Source organism: Girardinichthys multiradiatus, chromosome 3, assembly GCF_021462225.1.
Source record: "Girardinichthys multiradiatus isolate DD_20200921_A chromosome 3, DD_fGirMul_XY1, whole genome shotgun sequence".
Classification (NCBI taxonomy): Eukaryota; Metazoa; Chordata; class Actinopteri; order Cyprinodontiformes; family Goodeidae; genus Girardinichthys; species Girardinichthys multiradiatus.
This window is the reverse complement of record NC_061796.1, coordinates 18,497,433-18,513,850: the sequence shown is the minus strand read 5'-3', so window position 1 is coordinate 18,513,850 and position 16,418 is coordinate 18,497,433. Positions and strand designations below refer to the sequence as shown.

General features: G+C 40.4%; 2 protein-coding genes across 4 annotated transcripts in view; one reads left to right on the top strand and one right to left on the bottom strand.

The window, feature by feature from the left end:
* usp45 (ubiquitin specific peptidase 45) overlaps nucleotides 1-11,612 on the bottom strand; it is a 47,570-nt gene extending 35,958 nt beyond the window's left edge. Inside the window, exons 1-5 of one of the 3 annotated variants that reach the window (XM_047360780.1) lie at nucleotides 11,334-11,612; nucleotides 9,440-9,550; nucleotides 8,511-8,680; nucleotides 7,173-7,273; nucleotides 6,865-6,965 (exon numbers count right to left, since the gene is read on the bottom strand). In XM_047360780.1, coding sequence (XP_047216736.1) covers nucleotides 6,865-6,965; nucleotides 7,173-7,273; nucleotides 8,511-8,680; nucleotides 9,440-9,542 — 475 coding nt within the window. In that variant the 5' untranslated portion in view covers nucleotides 9,543-9,550; nucleotides 11,334-11,612. Of the gene's footprint in view, nucleotides 1-6,864; nucleotides 6,966-7,172; nucleotides 7,274-8,510; nucleotides 8,681-9,439; nucleotides 9,551-10,380; nucleotides 10,525-11,333 lie in introns of those variants that run through there. The other 2 variants (XM_047360782.1, XM_047360781.1) reach the window with 2 other exon arrangements.
* A 211-nt stretch (nucleotides 11,613-11,823) lies between these two features.
* Nucleotides 11,824-15,787, top strand: tstd3 (thiosulfate sulfurtransferase like domain containing 3). The gene is made up of 4 exons (XM_047360784.1): nucleotides 11,824-12,067; nucleotides 12,153-12,320; nucleotides 12,497-12,656; nucleotides 15,320-15,787. Exons 1-4 carry the CDS (start codon nucleotides 11,941-11,943, stop codon nucleotides 15,375-15,377), a joined length of 513 nt encoding a protein of 170 aa, XP_047216740.1. The 5' UTR covers nucleotides 11,824-11,940; the 3' UTR covers nucleotides 15,378-15,787.
* The last annotated feature ends 631 nt before the right edge of the window (nucleotides 15,788-16,418 follow it).

Below are 16,418 nucleotides of genomic sequence, written 5' to 3'. Positions count from 1 at the left end.
TTTCAAATTCTTCAACTTGTCCCAGAGTTTCTGCATCATGACGGTAAAGGTGAGGTTCAGCTTGTTGGGACGACAAGCTGTTCAAGCGCTCCATCCAGTGGAGCTACGTGCATCTGGACCTCTGTGCAACATCTGTAGGCCTGTTTTCATCCTCGGCACGTAGCCATTAGAGAGCTCCCATATGTCAACACACACAAATCCAAGGAAAACAAATGGAGATGGCGAGAAAGCTGCATCTCTGATGAGGAAAACTGTATTTCTGAGCTTGGTGTGAAATGATGTGTTCCCACACGGGTAAATGAGTGAATACAAAATGAAAACAAGAAGAAGGAAGGAGTGTTTGAGCGGCATTTTGAATCAACAGACTTGGAAGCAACAAGAGTTTAAAAGCTGCGACTGGCACTTGAAGTAAAAGAGAGTGCAGAGGAATGAGGAAACCAAACGGGCGGAAAGAAGATGCCGATGGACAAACTCTACATCTGGGACCGTCACCCAAGGTAAACAATGTTCAGGAAGCCATCTGGTTCAGACTGGGGGTGGGGGGGGATGACAACGCAGGGGAGAAGAGGGTGGAGGGGAGGGTTGTAACGAGCACAAGCATATGGAAAAGCAGATTTTTCCTCTCCCTGCAGCAGTCATGAAGGCAAATGTAAGCATGCGCTGCGTCCACGCTTGACTGTGCTGCACTCGGCACCACCACCTGGCCCTCCTTGCTCAGCCACCGAGTGTGGGCAGCAGTGACACTGTGGAGCTTTTCCCCGAGGAGCAGGAAAGCGCCGAGGTGCTCGAGCTCGTCCGCATGCATGTACACCAACACCTCCTGCACTCCCAGCTCTTTCCCACACAAGAGATGGACACAGGAACAAGTGACTTGGTTTCTTTTACTGGGAATAGAACCAGAGAAGGCAGAAATGATACCGACGGTCCTTCTGTTATCAGTTTATTTCACTTCATAGTCCCAATATCATCTCAAGGCACTTGCACCAACAGCTCCAATTCACATCCAATTGTATGGAATTCATATCGGTGCATATTTTTATCAAATTAATCCAATTTATTCCAATCCAACCAGGCAGTCACATTTAGATCTAATTTATTTAGTCCTTGTTATTGTATAGTACAGGTGAAGTCAGCATATCATCTAATGCCAATAGGCAAAAGGTTATCTACCAAAGCCAAGCCGAGTCACTGAACTGGCAGCAGTTGCTCATCCTGAGCAAGCATGGGGAGAAACCAGTAGGACTCTCACAACTCATCCACGCTGGTGTACAATAATTATTATTCATTTATTCATGTATATTTTTTAAAAAGTATTCTTAAACATTTAAAAAACCGCTCCAAATGCTTTCCTCCACATTGCTGCTTGTAGATGGTCCCTGGCTTTAGTGCTAAAGCACGAGCAACTGAAGACAACTTTTAGATTCTACTGATAAGCAAAGTTTGGGATTTGTTTTAAAGTTGCAGAAAGCACTGTGAGGTTAGAAGAGTTGCCTGCAACTTTTCTCTCTGAATAAATGTTTCTGGAAAGTTTTAGTAGCAGTTCTGGTTGACGGACTCTGTGCCTGCATGTAAATGTGCAGACCAAGTCATTCTAAGTCATTGTGTCTACTACAAAAAACTGATTGGAGTTTTCCTCATAACTGAAGCAATTTCTACTTCTGTTTACTTCCTGTTCAGCCTCAGCATATCTGGCATTTGGAATATGCTTTTATTTGTTAATACATAGAAAATCAGGGAATTGTTTTTTTGTGGCATGTGAGAGGTGGCAGTGAAAGTGCAAAACCTTTGTTTACATTTTGAGGTATGCAATACATGTGAAGGTTAACTTTATAAAAAGGACGAAAAACTAAACAATTTTTTTGGAACAATTTTGGAATTAAGAATAATAAAATTAGTAAGGAATTAGGAAAAATACCAGTTAGTTGCTGTTCTTATATTTAGACATTCTCTCACTTAGGATACAGTACCAACATCTACTGCTCTGAGCACTGAACTCACCACAATCCCCATCTGCCACTTGATGTACAAAATTATACTGATCTAATCTAAAGCAACAAAAACAACACTAAGACATATTTTTTTTTACAGCGTTTTTAATGCGCTTCACAGCTGACTAGAGAGGCTGTCAGATCGCACGGCCAGTTGGCTTAATCCATGTTCACTATCCGCGCAGCAGCGTGGAGGGCCAAGGCCAGCTCACTTCATGCAGAGCAGGCAGTCAAGAGGAAGGCCAGGCAACACCAAATGTCTTATTCATTTGCTAATTTGTTGTGACTGCAGGGCATAAAAAGCTTGTTTTCTTGCCATCTGAGGCCAAGAGAGCCCAGTGACATGTTACCCAAAGACACACATGCACACACATATAAGCAAACAGATTGGGCTACCCACTATCTGCCCTACTTTTAGGTGCAATGGTGGTAATAAATGGAGAGTCGCTCCTGATTACTTTTATAAAAGCACCACCAGGGGACGAGCATCTAGCTGCTGACTTGGCAAAGCTGAACTGACAGTTTGCAAAACAAGTAAAAACAGGTAAAAAGACATGCAGTAATGCTTTGCCTCTAGCGGTGGCCACGGTCTGAACCCAACCAAGGCTTATCCAAGACCAAAAGCCATGCTAAAAAAACAAAAAGCTCATTTATTATGCAACTATGTGATTATTTTCCCACCAAGACACACTACACACTCTACACACTACCAAACATCACACATTTACAATAACATTTCAGCCAAAACACACTATGCTGCAATATTCTAATTTATTTGACATTAAAGCTTTCAACATGAGCAGGACAAATATCAGCAGTATTAACATAAATCTGGTGACAGAAAAATACTCTAATAACTGCAGAAAAGTGTAACTCAAATTAAGGATGGACCAGCGTTTATTTAGTACACTTAGGCCCAAGTGGCCCACCAATGAGTGCATCAGTGTATGAATGTGCGCACTAGGTGAATGTGGTTCTAGTGTGAAGCGGTCGGTATGACTGGAGAAGCGCTGTATGAATTCAGTTTATTTTCCATTATTTTTCCATCTGTTCCAAGATCGGTTTTCGAGCCGCTGCAGAAACATGGCGTGGAACATTGGTCAATGGGTACATTCACACTCATGGTCCAGACCAGGGATCAGGAAAAGGGAGAAAATTCACAAATTCCTTTGACCCGGTTTTCCTTTAAACAGAGAATTTTAACCGGACCAATCAACGTCATGTTTCGGGGGCAGAACTGCTCCAGTATTGCGCTGATCGAGAAGAAAAAAAGCACGAAGAACAACGTCAGTCTCAGCAGGGTTTCTGTTGTTACTTTGGCATTCAAATGCAGTTGTGCGCCTGCACCTCTTCACTACTCTACATTTTCAAACTTTCATCTTATGACGTTCTTCTTCCTCTACTGAAATGAACTGCTCTTACTTCACATCGTATGGTACATTGGGACCGGCTCAAATTCACACAGCAAGCGAACCGCTCCTGGGTTCCAGATAAATCGTGCCAAGACTGGCAGTTGTAACTGTGGCAGGATACGGTTCTCTGGTCCGTTTCAGGGTCCAGGACGGGTTTACACCAGCGTGATCTGCTCCAGATGCTGGACTTTGGCACGGTACAAAGCGTTCCAAATGTTTTAAGTTGAAAGCAGTGTATAAACAACCTCTCCATGAACTTTCCAAACTGCAGCCAACTGTGCAACAGAACCACCAGATTGTTGCACAGCTTTCTGTCTCAAAAGGAAACTAAGAAAGCTGTTAGGATTATGCAGTTTTTATTAATCTTTTATTTTGTAGGCTTTTTTAATCTATTTCATGTTTTTTAATCAGTTTGTGTTTCATGCATCAATATCTAAAGTTCACAAATATTAAGATAACTATGTAATAAGGCTCAACAAAACCCGAGGATTCCTTTAGCTTTTTTTTCCCCTTCTATAGCGTAAAAAACAATCCAAATTTCATTCTAAAACTACTTGCTTGACTTAATTACACTCAGACAATGGCAGTCAAACGACAGCATTTGCTCAGATGATATTCTCTGATTAATGTTGCCAATTTTGCAGAACACGAGAACGAACAAAGAGCATAATAACATGAATATCAATGCAGCACAATCTAAGAAATAAAAGCAACAGCTTGAAGACAAAGAAGAATTGTGAGATTTCAATGCAAAACAAGCAGTGGTGTCCTTCCAGCACCAACATTTTAATTTACTTAACAAAAACTCCCCAGCTGTGTTACAAGCTGGCGCCCGACTCCCTGAGGTCAATTTGATTTTTATTTGGACTCTGGTACTTAAGCGGAAGGCCTTGGTGGTGTGAGAGCAACGTTAATCGACTTCCTTTCTTCCCTGAGCTGATGTACAAAATTATTAGAGATTCTGAGAAAAAGAAAATCTGAGCTGTGGCTCCTTTGTGCTTGAGGTCTATAGGAAAAAAAACACAGTGCAACAATCGCTTCTCAAGAAAACCCTGGCCTTCACAATCAAATGCAAGTTCACAAGCTCCTTAACAGGCAGCAACTATCTTTTTGCTGCAACAATGAGTGGTTGCTTCTATACGCATTTGCTGTGGAAGAACTGCAGGAAAGGTAAGAGGTCAATTACAGATTCAAATATGGAAGAAAGATGAAGGTGGTCACTTTCCACTTTGGGGGAACAACAGTAAATCCCAGCCTGGTGCCACACAGAAGAGCTCTCCCGAAAACACATGGAAAACCGAGAACGTAATTAAAAAGAACAGGATTATTATGATTTATGAACAAAGAATGCACAAGGTGAGCCTGAACAAACTCCTCTAGAGGAGCCAATACACCAAAACAGACTTTTTATGAAATTATTGATATTTTCTCAGTTCTTTTGTAAGTTTTTCTAACTTTCTGAGTGATTTCTGGTAGGTGGTGTCATGGATTAGGAATGTGTGGTGTGTTGTAGCTCCAGTATTTTTAATTAGATTATACTATAATGCTTAAAGTCGACAAGTGTTGTCTGGTTCGCACTCCTGTGGCAACAAGAATTAGCATAAATCTAGTAAACGCTCCAGTACTAAACGCCCTTGCTAATAGCTAGCTCGACAGACAAGACGGCTGAATTCATGGCTTCCTGTAATTAACTGAAAATGAGACTTGATCTGGTTCATTTAGTGGTGTGAGAGCATGGCGAACATCTATCCTCGATGCGCAGGTTCTTTGATCAGCCAGTCAGCTGACCAAGAAACTGGAACGAAGGATGCACCAACCCGCTGAAAAGCTAGCTCCAAGCCATCTGCTGACGTTATTAACCTGGAAAACTGGAGCTGTCTGATAAACCTTGGTACAGGGGAGATTCTCTACCAGAACTCTCTGTAAAAACGGCCTCGTAAAACTTCAATTTCAGCATTACCAAATAAAGGAACTAATTATCAAGAAGGCTCAGCTAAGGGGAGTACCGAAGTACTGGATCTAGCTAATTAAACTGTGGAAGATTACAGTCCTGAAACCTTGAAGCAGAGAGCTGAATACAAGGAGGTAATGGTAAATATAAAGCTTTCTGAAAGAGGACTGAAGCCATCCCAGGTTCTCAGATACCCGCTTCGCATCCTCCACCTTGATGAACCAGGCTGACACCATCGTTTTCCTTTTCTTCCACCACTAGCGTTGATACATTTATCCTTCTTCACTAAGCTGATATACAGGCTACCAAAAAACTGAATGTTTTAAAGTTCTGGTATACATTTAAAAAATGAATCGTAAATAATAATAGAGCTAAGTTCATCACAAGGGCTTGGACGCATTTATAAAAGCTAAGCGTACGGCACACAGTGGTAGAGAATTAGCTTTTTTCAAGGTTAACCGTTCTCCCTTCCTGTGCATAAGCGTGTGTCCACTGAGAGTTAGAGCACTCCAGCTGTTAGAATCCAGTCGCTCTGACTTGTTGAGGACCCTGGCTCCCACTAGTGCGGCACACAGACCCAGAGGTGGTGAGACATACAGCAGCTCCACAGGGAACACGGGGGACAGATACAGATAGCGATAGAAAGACAAAGAACGACAGCACAGAAGCTGGACCCCACGCAGCTGCTCATGTTCTTCAGGGAACCCAGGCGGGAAGCGTTACTCAAGCGCTTAATTCCTCTAATACGTGCAGTCATGCGAGGAACGAGGTGGGGGAGTTGGGTGGGGGGCGGGAGGGGGAGTACTGCGGCAGAGTCGACCCTGCAATTCTCCAGCCATGGCAGACATGAGGGACCAGCTTTACTGGGCCTGGGCAACTGGCCGCTGGCCACTGGCGACATGGCACCGGGCAGTAAGCGATGCTGAGACAGCCAGTGAGACCAAAAGTGCTGATGCCTACCACCCTGATCAGCTACATTCTGTTAGGAGAGCTCTCTGCATGCCAACACAAAGCTGGGGAGGCACCAGGAGCCAGCAACAGAAGGTGTGTGAGTATGAATATACATGAGATGATCGGGGTGGGGGGGAGGGTAATATGGTTGGTTGAGCGAGGAGGACTCAGGTGGTCTGAATGAGGTGAAAAGGACATCTTAGTTAAAATGCGGCCACCACGTGTCAGTATCTATTACCTGTTGTCAAACTTGGACTCAATCCCATTTAACATTCAGCTATTATTTTCCACAGAATGTAGAATTAAACATATGCAGGTTTTACTTTAGTTTTTGCAACTCCTTCATCCTCATTTACTGACTTCCAGAAGGAGGATACAGCTACTGCCACAAGGGGGAGCAGCAGTACTGCAGCCAGCTACTGGATCGCCTGTTTTAAATCTTTTTTTTTAAACCATGAAAGTCAATATATCTGAATAAAAATGTTTGAAAACAATCCTAGACATTCATACAATTATAAAGTAAATTATAAAGTCAATCCACCTCTGGGATGTTCCAGCTTACCTGATGTTGCCTTGACAGAATGCTTTTGTAAAAAGTCGAGGGTCTGAGCCAAGGCCTTCTTGTTGCAGTGAGTAGAGAGCTCCTCGTTGCATTCAAAGCACCTGTTAAAACCAGAAATAAAATCAATAATTAATCATTTAAATCTTATGTATTTAGACTAAAAATAAGTAGTTTTGGCCATGAATAGGAAGATTTCTGGCTACTTTTGTTTCTATGGAGGTCACAACGCTAGCCAAATCTCAACACCTTGCCTTAAAGCAGCCATTTAGGTCTCTAGCTTCACTTTTTCAACCTGCAGGGGTTCTCACCAGGCTTTCCACGAGCTCAGGCTGATTGTGATGCAGTGTGACTCCGGGTGAAAAGTCTGGTGATGCTTGACGGCATGCTGGATTCCCGACTGGTTACAACCCTGTAAGACAGTTCATGCAGACATCTTGCGTTAAAAGGATTATTTTACTGACTTAAAAATCCCTTGGCCAATTAAATGAGACTATTTATTTTGCATTTTATTTCACAACAAGAAACTTTGATGCGTTTTATAGGAATTTATGTGAGGCCGACACAAAGTGGTGCAGAATCGCGAAATGAAAGAAAGGGATAGCAGGTTTTTTTTTTCAGTTATTTACGAATAAAAAGCTTAAATACAGAGCATGCATTGATATCCAGTCCCTCTTGATTCAAAACTTTGTAGAAACACATTTTGCTTCAATTACAGCTGCAAGTCTGTTGAAGTATGACTATCAGCTTCGCACCTCTAGTGACAAAAGTTCTTGCCCGTTGTTATTTATAAAATAGCTCAAGCTCAGACAGACTGGTTGGATAACATTGGTGAATAGCTACTTTCTAGTCTCATGAAAGATCTCAGTTCTATTTAAACTCTTATTGGGTCCTTCCTTGATCCAAACCGTTCCAATGTAGCTCTGGTTGAATGTTTAGCATCCCTGTCCTTTGAAAGTCTTTTACACGTTTGCAGGTTTTATTCCAGGACCTGTATTTATCTTCCTCAATCCTTCCACCACCTCTGACGAGCTTCCCTGTCCCTAAAATATAAAAACAGCCCCACAGCATGATGCCACCACCACTATGTTTCATCATCATAGGGGTGCTGTGCAGTGTTACTTTCAGGTACATGTACAGTTTTGAATGTAGGAAATTACTATTGCTGCTAATTTACTTTTAATTAAATTAGCTGCAGCATGAAATTAAATGTACTTTTTGCTTATGATGCTATTCCTTCGATTTGAATCATCTTTTTCACTTTTCTCACATTTCCAAAAAGAAATCCCCAACCTGTGCACAGCAGCCTGATTTCAGTAAACAAAGCAAGAAGAATACATGGTGTTAAATTGCCTCTTGTTCTGTTTTATCACAACAGGTTCCTTTCACATTTAGATTAAATATCTTTAGATTCATACAACAGGCTATAAAAAGCCTTTTAGAGAGAAAAAGAAAAAGCATGAAAATGGCTAATTTCAAACTTGTAAAAATAAACGTGAGCAAATTTGATCATGTTTTAACAATGCTCATCAGACTAGTAGCATTTGATATAATTACATATGCGACAATCATCAGACTGAAGTATTGACCCCCAGTGTCATGATCTGTGTCATATTTCATCTGTTAAAAAGCAGAAAAGCAAATCTCACCTGAAAACCACACTTTAGGCACACCAGGATGTCATGGAACGCTGCAGGCTCTCCGTCGATCATCGTCCTCTCCCTCAGACACTCGGAGCAGACCAACCACACGCTCGAGAGCACCGACTTCTTCACTGAGCTCAGGTCCACTGCTTTGTTCACATGCTGGCATGTCAGCCCTGATTAACAAACAACATTCAATGTATTAAATGTTCTCTGTGCTTGAACTTTTAAAGTGTGGTGATCAAAATGACAGGAGACCACAGTTCAGAGTGAAGGGTGATATTCCTAGCAGCTTGAAGTATTGCTTGATAAATGGTTTTAGTAAAGAACCAGCGGAAACTGGAAAAACATTTTTAGAAAAGTTTTGAAAGAAATAAGGTAATTATTTGAACCCCAACCTTTAAATAATTTATTCCACACTGAGTCATGGTTTGAGTAAAAAAAAAAAAAAAAAAAAAAACAATTCTGGTTTCAAAATAGTTCAACAGCAAAAATAATAAAAGTCTGTAAAATACATACAGTAAGTTTACACGCAAAATAAGGTGAGTATGTTTATTCAGTTTATGTAGATGCAAAAATCCTGAAGAGATCATGATGAAAACTAAAGTCAGGAAAAAGCTGTCTTTATTTGGATTTAGTCTGGCAGCTTCAAAAGGTCAACTGTACAAAAACAAAACCAATAATATTACAGATTTTTGTCAGTTTGGTTTGTTTTTCTGCCTGTCCAGAATATGCTAATAACCTGTTAGCATTGTAGCGCTGCGGTTGATTCTGTGAGCATCTAAAAACCAGAGCCCGTCTAAACTTCCCTTACTGAACACACTAACTGCAGCATTTCCTTCTGGTCAAACTGAACCATCAGTATTTCGAGCCAAATCTTATCAGATGTACCAAACCTTTTAAGTCTAGTGTTAGAAACCTAGTCTTTCACCTACCACTGACTTCGTCTGATGACTCCTCATCTCGAGGTTTCCGAGGTTTATTAGTCCGCTTTGTCATGTCGGTGGCTTTCAAAGAAAAGGGATCCTTTAGCCGCATCTGGAGCTCTGAAAGTGAGGACGAAAGATAAACTAATTTGTTTTGTTTAAAAAAATAAAAGAGTTAAATTGTCTCAGCATAACTTTAAAACTAAAGTCCCTCACTGCTCGTGGGTTTCTCAGAACAATCAAATACAGTGATTTCCAAAAAATGTTATTTGGTCACAGATACAGTGACGAGAAACATTGATCTCCATGTTTCGGTAGCTTGTTGAACCACCTTTATCCTGTTTGAAGTCATTAGTCCATCATCAGTGTGGAGAAATCTTGGCACATAAATTCTACACATAATGTTCATTAAAATATGCAGTCATTCATTTCTGCTGAAGGCTCTAAAGTTCCTACCACAGCATTTCAATCAGTTTGCTATATTAGACTTTGACTGGACCATTGCAGCATCTTGATTCATTTCTATTCTATTACATGGTATACAACGCAGTATCATGGTGAGTCCTTCTGTCCAACTGACTTAATAGTTTGGTATGAGACTTTATGGTCAACTCAATGACTGCAAAGAACCCAGGTTTCATAACATCAAAACAGGCCCATGTCATCAGTCTTCCACCACCATGCATGGCAGCTGCTATGATGTATTTGGGCTAATATACAGTACAATGTTTGTTTGTTTTTCAAACATGGTGCTGTCTGTTATAGTCAAGCATTTCTACTTTGTTCTCATTTGTGCAAAGGACACTGCTCTAGAAGTGCTGTGTTTCATTCAGATACCACTTTGTAAACTGAGCTTTTTCTAAAAACCCTGGCAACCTTTTCAAACAAGCCATGCATGTTTAGTCCTTTCAGACTGTAGTGTCATTAACTTTAAAATTAAACATGCTTACTGAGGAACGTAGTGTCAGAGATGGAGCTTAAGGTTTTTTGTTACTTCTTTCACCATTATAAGCTCTGAACATGGGATGAATTTGCTGAGACATCTATGTCTTCAATGTTTTCCACCTGTAAATAATCTTTCTCACTGAAGAACAATTGTTTGGAAATGGTTCATTAACACGTCAAAGATTGAGAAGCAGCAGCATTACTTTTAATATGGGGCATAAAACAAAAGCATATTCTGTAAGGATGGATGGATGGATGGATGGATGGATGGCACACAGTTGATAGATGAACAGATGGATACTGGATGGATAAATTCATAAAGGTTTACAGCGACGCTGATGAATGGGTAGAAAGACGGAGACAACTTTTTGACAATGGAATAAGGGGAACAACTCTGAAAAAATATATATATTTTCAATAATGTGCTTTCATTCACCAAGCAGACCTGTAATTTGTTTTATGAAATTATATTTAATCGTTCTAGACCAATTCAAACCCGGGGATCAAGGAAGGGGTTGCTTGTAAAATTTGTTAAAACACCTTCTTGTGGTGATTAAGATCAGAGAAATGATTTAATACAATAAACACATTCGCTGCCTGTCTGACGTGGTTAAAAGCAAATATTTTAGATATGTTCTCATGATGCCACAGGAATTCAATACAATAGATCTTAATTTGACTAATAGCCACTCGTTTAGAGCTGATGTATCTATATCTTTATATCAGATCTGATTACCTCATCTAAACATGTAATCAATACATCAGTAAACCAGGATAGTTAAATAAAATGAGTTAATTCACAGTGGATACCTATTCTTACATGGACAAGACGGATAGGCCTACACAGTGTGGACAGTCCAGATTTATGCATCAAATCTTCGTGACGTTTACATAAACAATCTACACCTTTAATGAAAGCCTCTCTTAATGAAAGACGCAAAAATGAGTGTAAACTAACCTCTTTCCGCTCGCTCCCGTGCTGACTGTGTTAGCTGAAGCCAACAGTAATGTTTCCCCTCTTCCTGTTTAGCTAACCAGCTAGCTACATTAGCATTTCGCGACGAATACAGGAACTAACACGTAACTTTTATCCAACACGACACCTTTACTTTAAGACATGCCGAATGTCCACGTTAGGGACAGCCGACGAGCCGCAAACTCAGTGTTTTTTGTCTCTCGGTTTCACTTTCACCTGAAAATAATGCCAAGCTATCGGTAGCACTAACTTTAGCCACAGAAGTGAACATGTGACGCAAGTACGGCAGCGCAGCATGACCAAATGCTGCATTCACGTCTGTTTGAAAGTGTTTCATTCAAAATGTAACAGCATTAAAGGTTCTGTCCAAATGTTTCAGGGGCTCTTTTCGCAAGTGTGTTTATAAAAAAAAACAATGGTCACAAGTGTTTTTATTTACATACGTTTGTCCTTTAAATTAGCAGCACTTCTGCGCACGCGCAAACGAGTTTTTTTTTTGTTTTGTTTTTTGCCGCTTGATCGCAGAATCATCCTACGTAGTATCACTGTGTTTTTGCGGGGTTGCTGAGAGCAGTTCATTCAGGTTATCATGGCGCTTAGAAGATGCTGGAGGTTGACCGGTCTTCTTCTGAGACTTCCAGCCCCGCCAGGGTCTTCTTCCCCTGTGGGACGGCTAACTGTGTCCAGCTTTATCAACACTTACGGAGGCTTCAAAAGTGAGTTTTACTCTGACTCCTTGTAAGAGTGAGGTCCATGTTCAACCTAAATATCTCCTTATTGTTTTTTATGTTTTGCTTTCAGGCGCTGAGTTCCAGCTCCGCAGGTTCAGTTCTGAAGCACGGAACACAGATGTGAGTTATGAGCGGCTAAAGCAGCTCCTGTCTTATGGCAAAGCTGTAGTTGTAGATGTCCGAGAGCCCTGGGAGCTCAGGGAGTACGGCCTCGTCCCCGGGTCTGTGAACGTCCCATGTGAGTCTAAAAAGCCCCGGTCTAAGTTAGTCGCCTCCTCACTTTCTGAATCATCTTTTTATTATATTTATATTGTTAAATCTGACTGTACCTTAACTGGATGTCCTCAGAAAGCAGCTACCCCCATTAATGTGATATTTTTATCTAACCCTGCTTGTGCTGCATTCACTTCCCAGTGGGACAGGTGAACACTGCCCTCCAGCTTGATCCTGAGGAGTTCAGAGAAAAGTATGACGGGGTAATGCCCACGCGAACGGATAAAATTGTGTTTTTATGTCTGGCCGGGATCAGAAGCAAGACTGCACTCAACACAGCCGTTGCGCTGGGATATAGAGAGTAAGTGATTGAATTTGAATATTCATATTCATTGAACCTTTTTAGATGTTATAACTACACACTTTATATATTAAAAGGATTCATGGTTTTAAATTTGGTTTGTAAATACAAACCTGAAAATGTGGTCTGCATTTGTATTTAGTCCCCTTTTTCTGATAGCACTAAATTACATGTAGGTCGACCTGTTGCCTTCAGAAGTCATCAAATTAGTAAGTAGAGGCCAGCTGGGTGTAATTTAGGCTCAGTTATCAGAAGATTGTTAGAGAACATTAGTGAATAAACAGCATCATTAGGACCAACGACCACATCAGACAGACCAGGGGGAAGGCTGAGGAGAAGTGTAAATTACTGTTAGGTTAGAAAACCATATCCCAAGCTTTGAACATCATACTCTGATCATCCCATCATCTGAAAATGGAACAAGTATAGCACAAACCTACCAAAATGTGGCCACCCTTCTACGCTGTCAAGCTGGGCAGGGAGACCATTAATAAAAGAAGTAGCAAAAGACCCATGGTCATTCTGGAAGAGCTGCAGAGATCTACAGCTCAGGTGCAAGAATCTGTCGACAGGAAAGGTCATGTATTTCGCTAATATAGCCTTTACAGAAGAGTTGTATGAAGAAAGCCATGAAAAGTCCAGTTTGCTGTTTGCCAAGAGCCATGCAGGCTACACAGCAAAGATGAGGAGGAAGTGGATCTGGCCAAGATGAGACCAGATTTAAAACATTTTCAAAAGATCTGTGTGGTGAAAAACTAATTCTGTGCATCAAACTAAACATGCCATCCCCAACATTAAACATAGTGATGGCAGCATCATGCTATGGGGATGCTTTCCTTCAAAATGAAAGGTGGGCAGAGCTGATGGAAATGTGAACGGAGTTAAATAATGGCAAATCTTAGAAAATCCACAAGGCTGAAAAAGAATTCAGCCAGAGCTACAATGGGATGGTTTAGACCAAAGCATATTCCTGTGTTAGAAATGGCCCAGTCAAACTCCAGAGTTGAATCAATTTGAGAATCTGAGGTAAGACTTGAAGACAGCTGTTCAGACACTCTGCTCTGGCAGAGACATACCCCAAAAGACTTGTAGCTATCCAGCGAAAGGGGGTTCTACAAAGTGTTGACTCGGGGCTGGTTGAATACAAATAATTGCCACACTTTTCAGATGTTTTTTTTTTGTAAAATATTTTGTAATTTGTGTATCTCTTTCCCTCCACTTAAAACTACACTCTACTTTGTGTTGGTCTATCAAATAAAGTCCTTGGAGAAAATCATTGAAGTTTGTGGTTGTAACCTGTCAAAATCTGCAATGAAAACCTTTGCAAGGTAGTGGAATAATATTGCCTTAACCACAGTCATGTGATGTTTATTCCTACCCCAGATTGTACTAAAGTTCAACTTTTTTCTCAGTCTGACCAAAGGCTGCCTTATAGTTTCACTTGAGACTCTGTTTATTGTGGTTTCCCAGCCTGCAGTCCTTACCCTGTTATGGCACGAAGCCTTATTTATGAGACGTTCTTTGGAGAGGCGTCGTACGTCTCATCCATGTCAAACTTAAAAGTAGAACAAAAATATGATGTCACAACATCCTTGGTGAAGTTGTGTGAAAAGCATTAAATTCATGTTTAATGTAGAATAATCTCATACTGAAAATAGAAAAAAATAAAAATTCAGAACATTTAAAACAAACATCTGGAATGTCTGGGGACCACTGATTCAGTTTTTCAGGCACAAGTCCTCCTCAACCGCTTGTATCGTAGTAGTCACCTTCTTGTATTAACTGATCGTTTCCGAGCTTTTAAACACGCCATTTCCAACTCATCTTGTTTTATATCTTGTTGTCTTCCATGCCTCTAATCCATTAGTGCTAAACTTTTGTCACAGGTGGTAAACTCATTAGAAAACACAGATATTTGCTTCTTCTTTTCTAATTTCTTTTCACCATTAAGCTCTGAAGGTGTGAGAGTTGTGGTTCAGATGTGAATGATCGATGGTTGGTTTGAATAAAGTGTCTCAACTGCTTGTACTTGAAAAAAATGCTTCTTAGAGATATCAGATTTTAGGCACAATTTCTCAAATGTCATAAAAATCCAGTGAGCATAAAGATCCCCTACTTTCTGAACCCCTTAACTTGCCCTTATTGTAAAACCTCCATCTGCCCTTTCTGTTGAGAAGGATTCATTACCATCGTTTGGTGAGGAAAATGAAAAGGATGTTTAGGAGCTTTATACCAAATATTAATTGTATTTTTAAGAAATGGATTACCTGTTATCTGTATTAGTTTTTTATTTTATTTTGCTGAGTAAATGTATGAGTTTAATCTAAGGGTCTTTGCTGATGTTTTTCCAGTATCTACCCGGCAGGTGCAACGTCGTTGAGAAGTAAACTGTAGCCCTCCTCTATCATCGGGTAGATCTAACAATCAGAGTCTTATTCTGGGCTTTGTGTTGCCCCAGATAAAGTTACTAAAGATGGAATGAGTTGTGTTAGAGAATGATTGTGGCAACAACAAGGGAACCTACTGAAATAAGTAAAGATATTTTGGCAGTAAAGTCTTTTTTTTTTTCTTCATATTAAAGTCAAATATATTTTAATCAGAAGTGAAGACTTTAGTAAGACTTGACGGACTTTCTTCAATTGTCTTATTTTCCTTTGTTGTAGTGCTCAGCATTATCCTGGTGGATGGCAAGACTGGGCGGAGCGTGAACAACACAAGTGATCCAAGGATTTAGAAGTGAAAAGTTGCATCCAGACATGAGTCTGATAAAAGACTAAACAAATCGATGTCCTGGTTCTGCCACACCACAACTCAACTGGTATTGGTTCTGTAAGTCCATGGAGCTCTGCTGTAGGGATTAAACCCAGATCTTCCAAACATCAGTCCTAAAGTCTTCCACAAGTGGAGTTATACAGTATCTTGCAAAAAGGGCTCTATTTATAACTTAGAGAGGCAACTGGTTGCCCTGGATTTTATTTTCAGGTATGAGTGTTAATAGGGCTGAATAGAAATGCATGCCACACTTTTCAGATGTTTATTTGTAAAGACATTACCAAACGGTCATTTTTTATTTCCTGTCCGGTTCTGCTAGAGTTGCCTTGGCCACTTTAATAAACTCCTAATAAAACACAGCGCATGGGTTAACGTTTGCAAATGTCTGTTGCTGGAGATTCTTATCCCATCAACTCTGTGGCATATTAGGGGCACATGAGAATTTAGTCAGCATTTCTTTTTTCTTGTATTTTAAAATAATGTTTTAGTAAATACAAATGGAGCAGACAAAATTCCAAAACCATCCTAGGTTTTTGGAAATGTTTGACAGTTTGTCCATTCGGTTGTGTCTTTCCATTGGCTCGTCGGAGAGTTACGCATAAAACAACATAATTGACATTTTCACGTGAACTTGCTACTCTTACGCGTCAGTTTCTGTGCCTGGAGTTCAAACATGGCCAATACTCGGGGACAGAAGAGCATAATAGGAAAATGAACGTTGCTGATGACCTCACCATTTTGAATTTGCTCGTGGTCACAACAATAATGTTTGTTTTTCCTTTTTACATCTATTTTTAGTTCAAGCTTTGATCCTTAAAACTCTGAGTGTGTGTGTTCCTGTCTTGGCATCACAGTGAGAACCTTTTTCCCGATTTCACCATCAAATTGAGGACCGTTTGTACCAAAGTGAGGACATTTTGCTGGTCCTCACGACCTATTTTGCTAACGGTTAGGTTTAGGACTAAGGTGTGAATTGACTTTAGGTTAAGG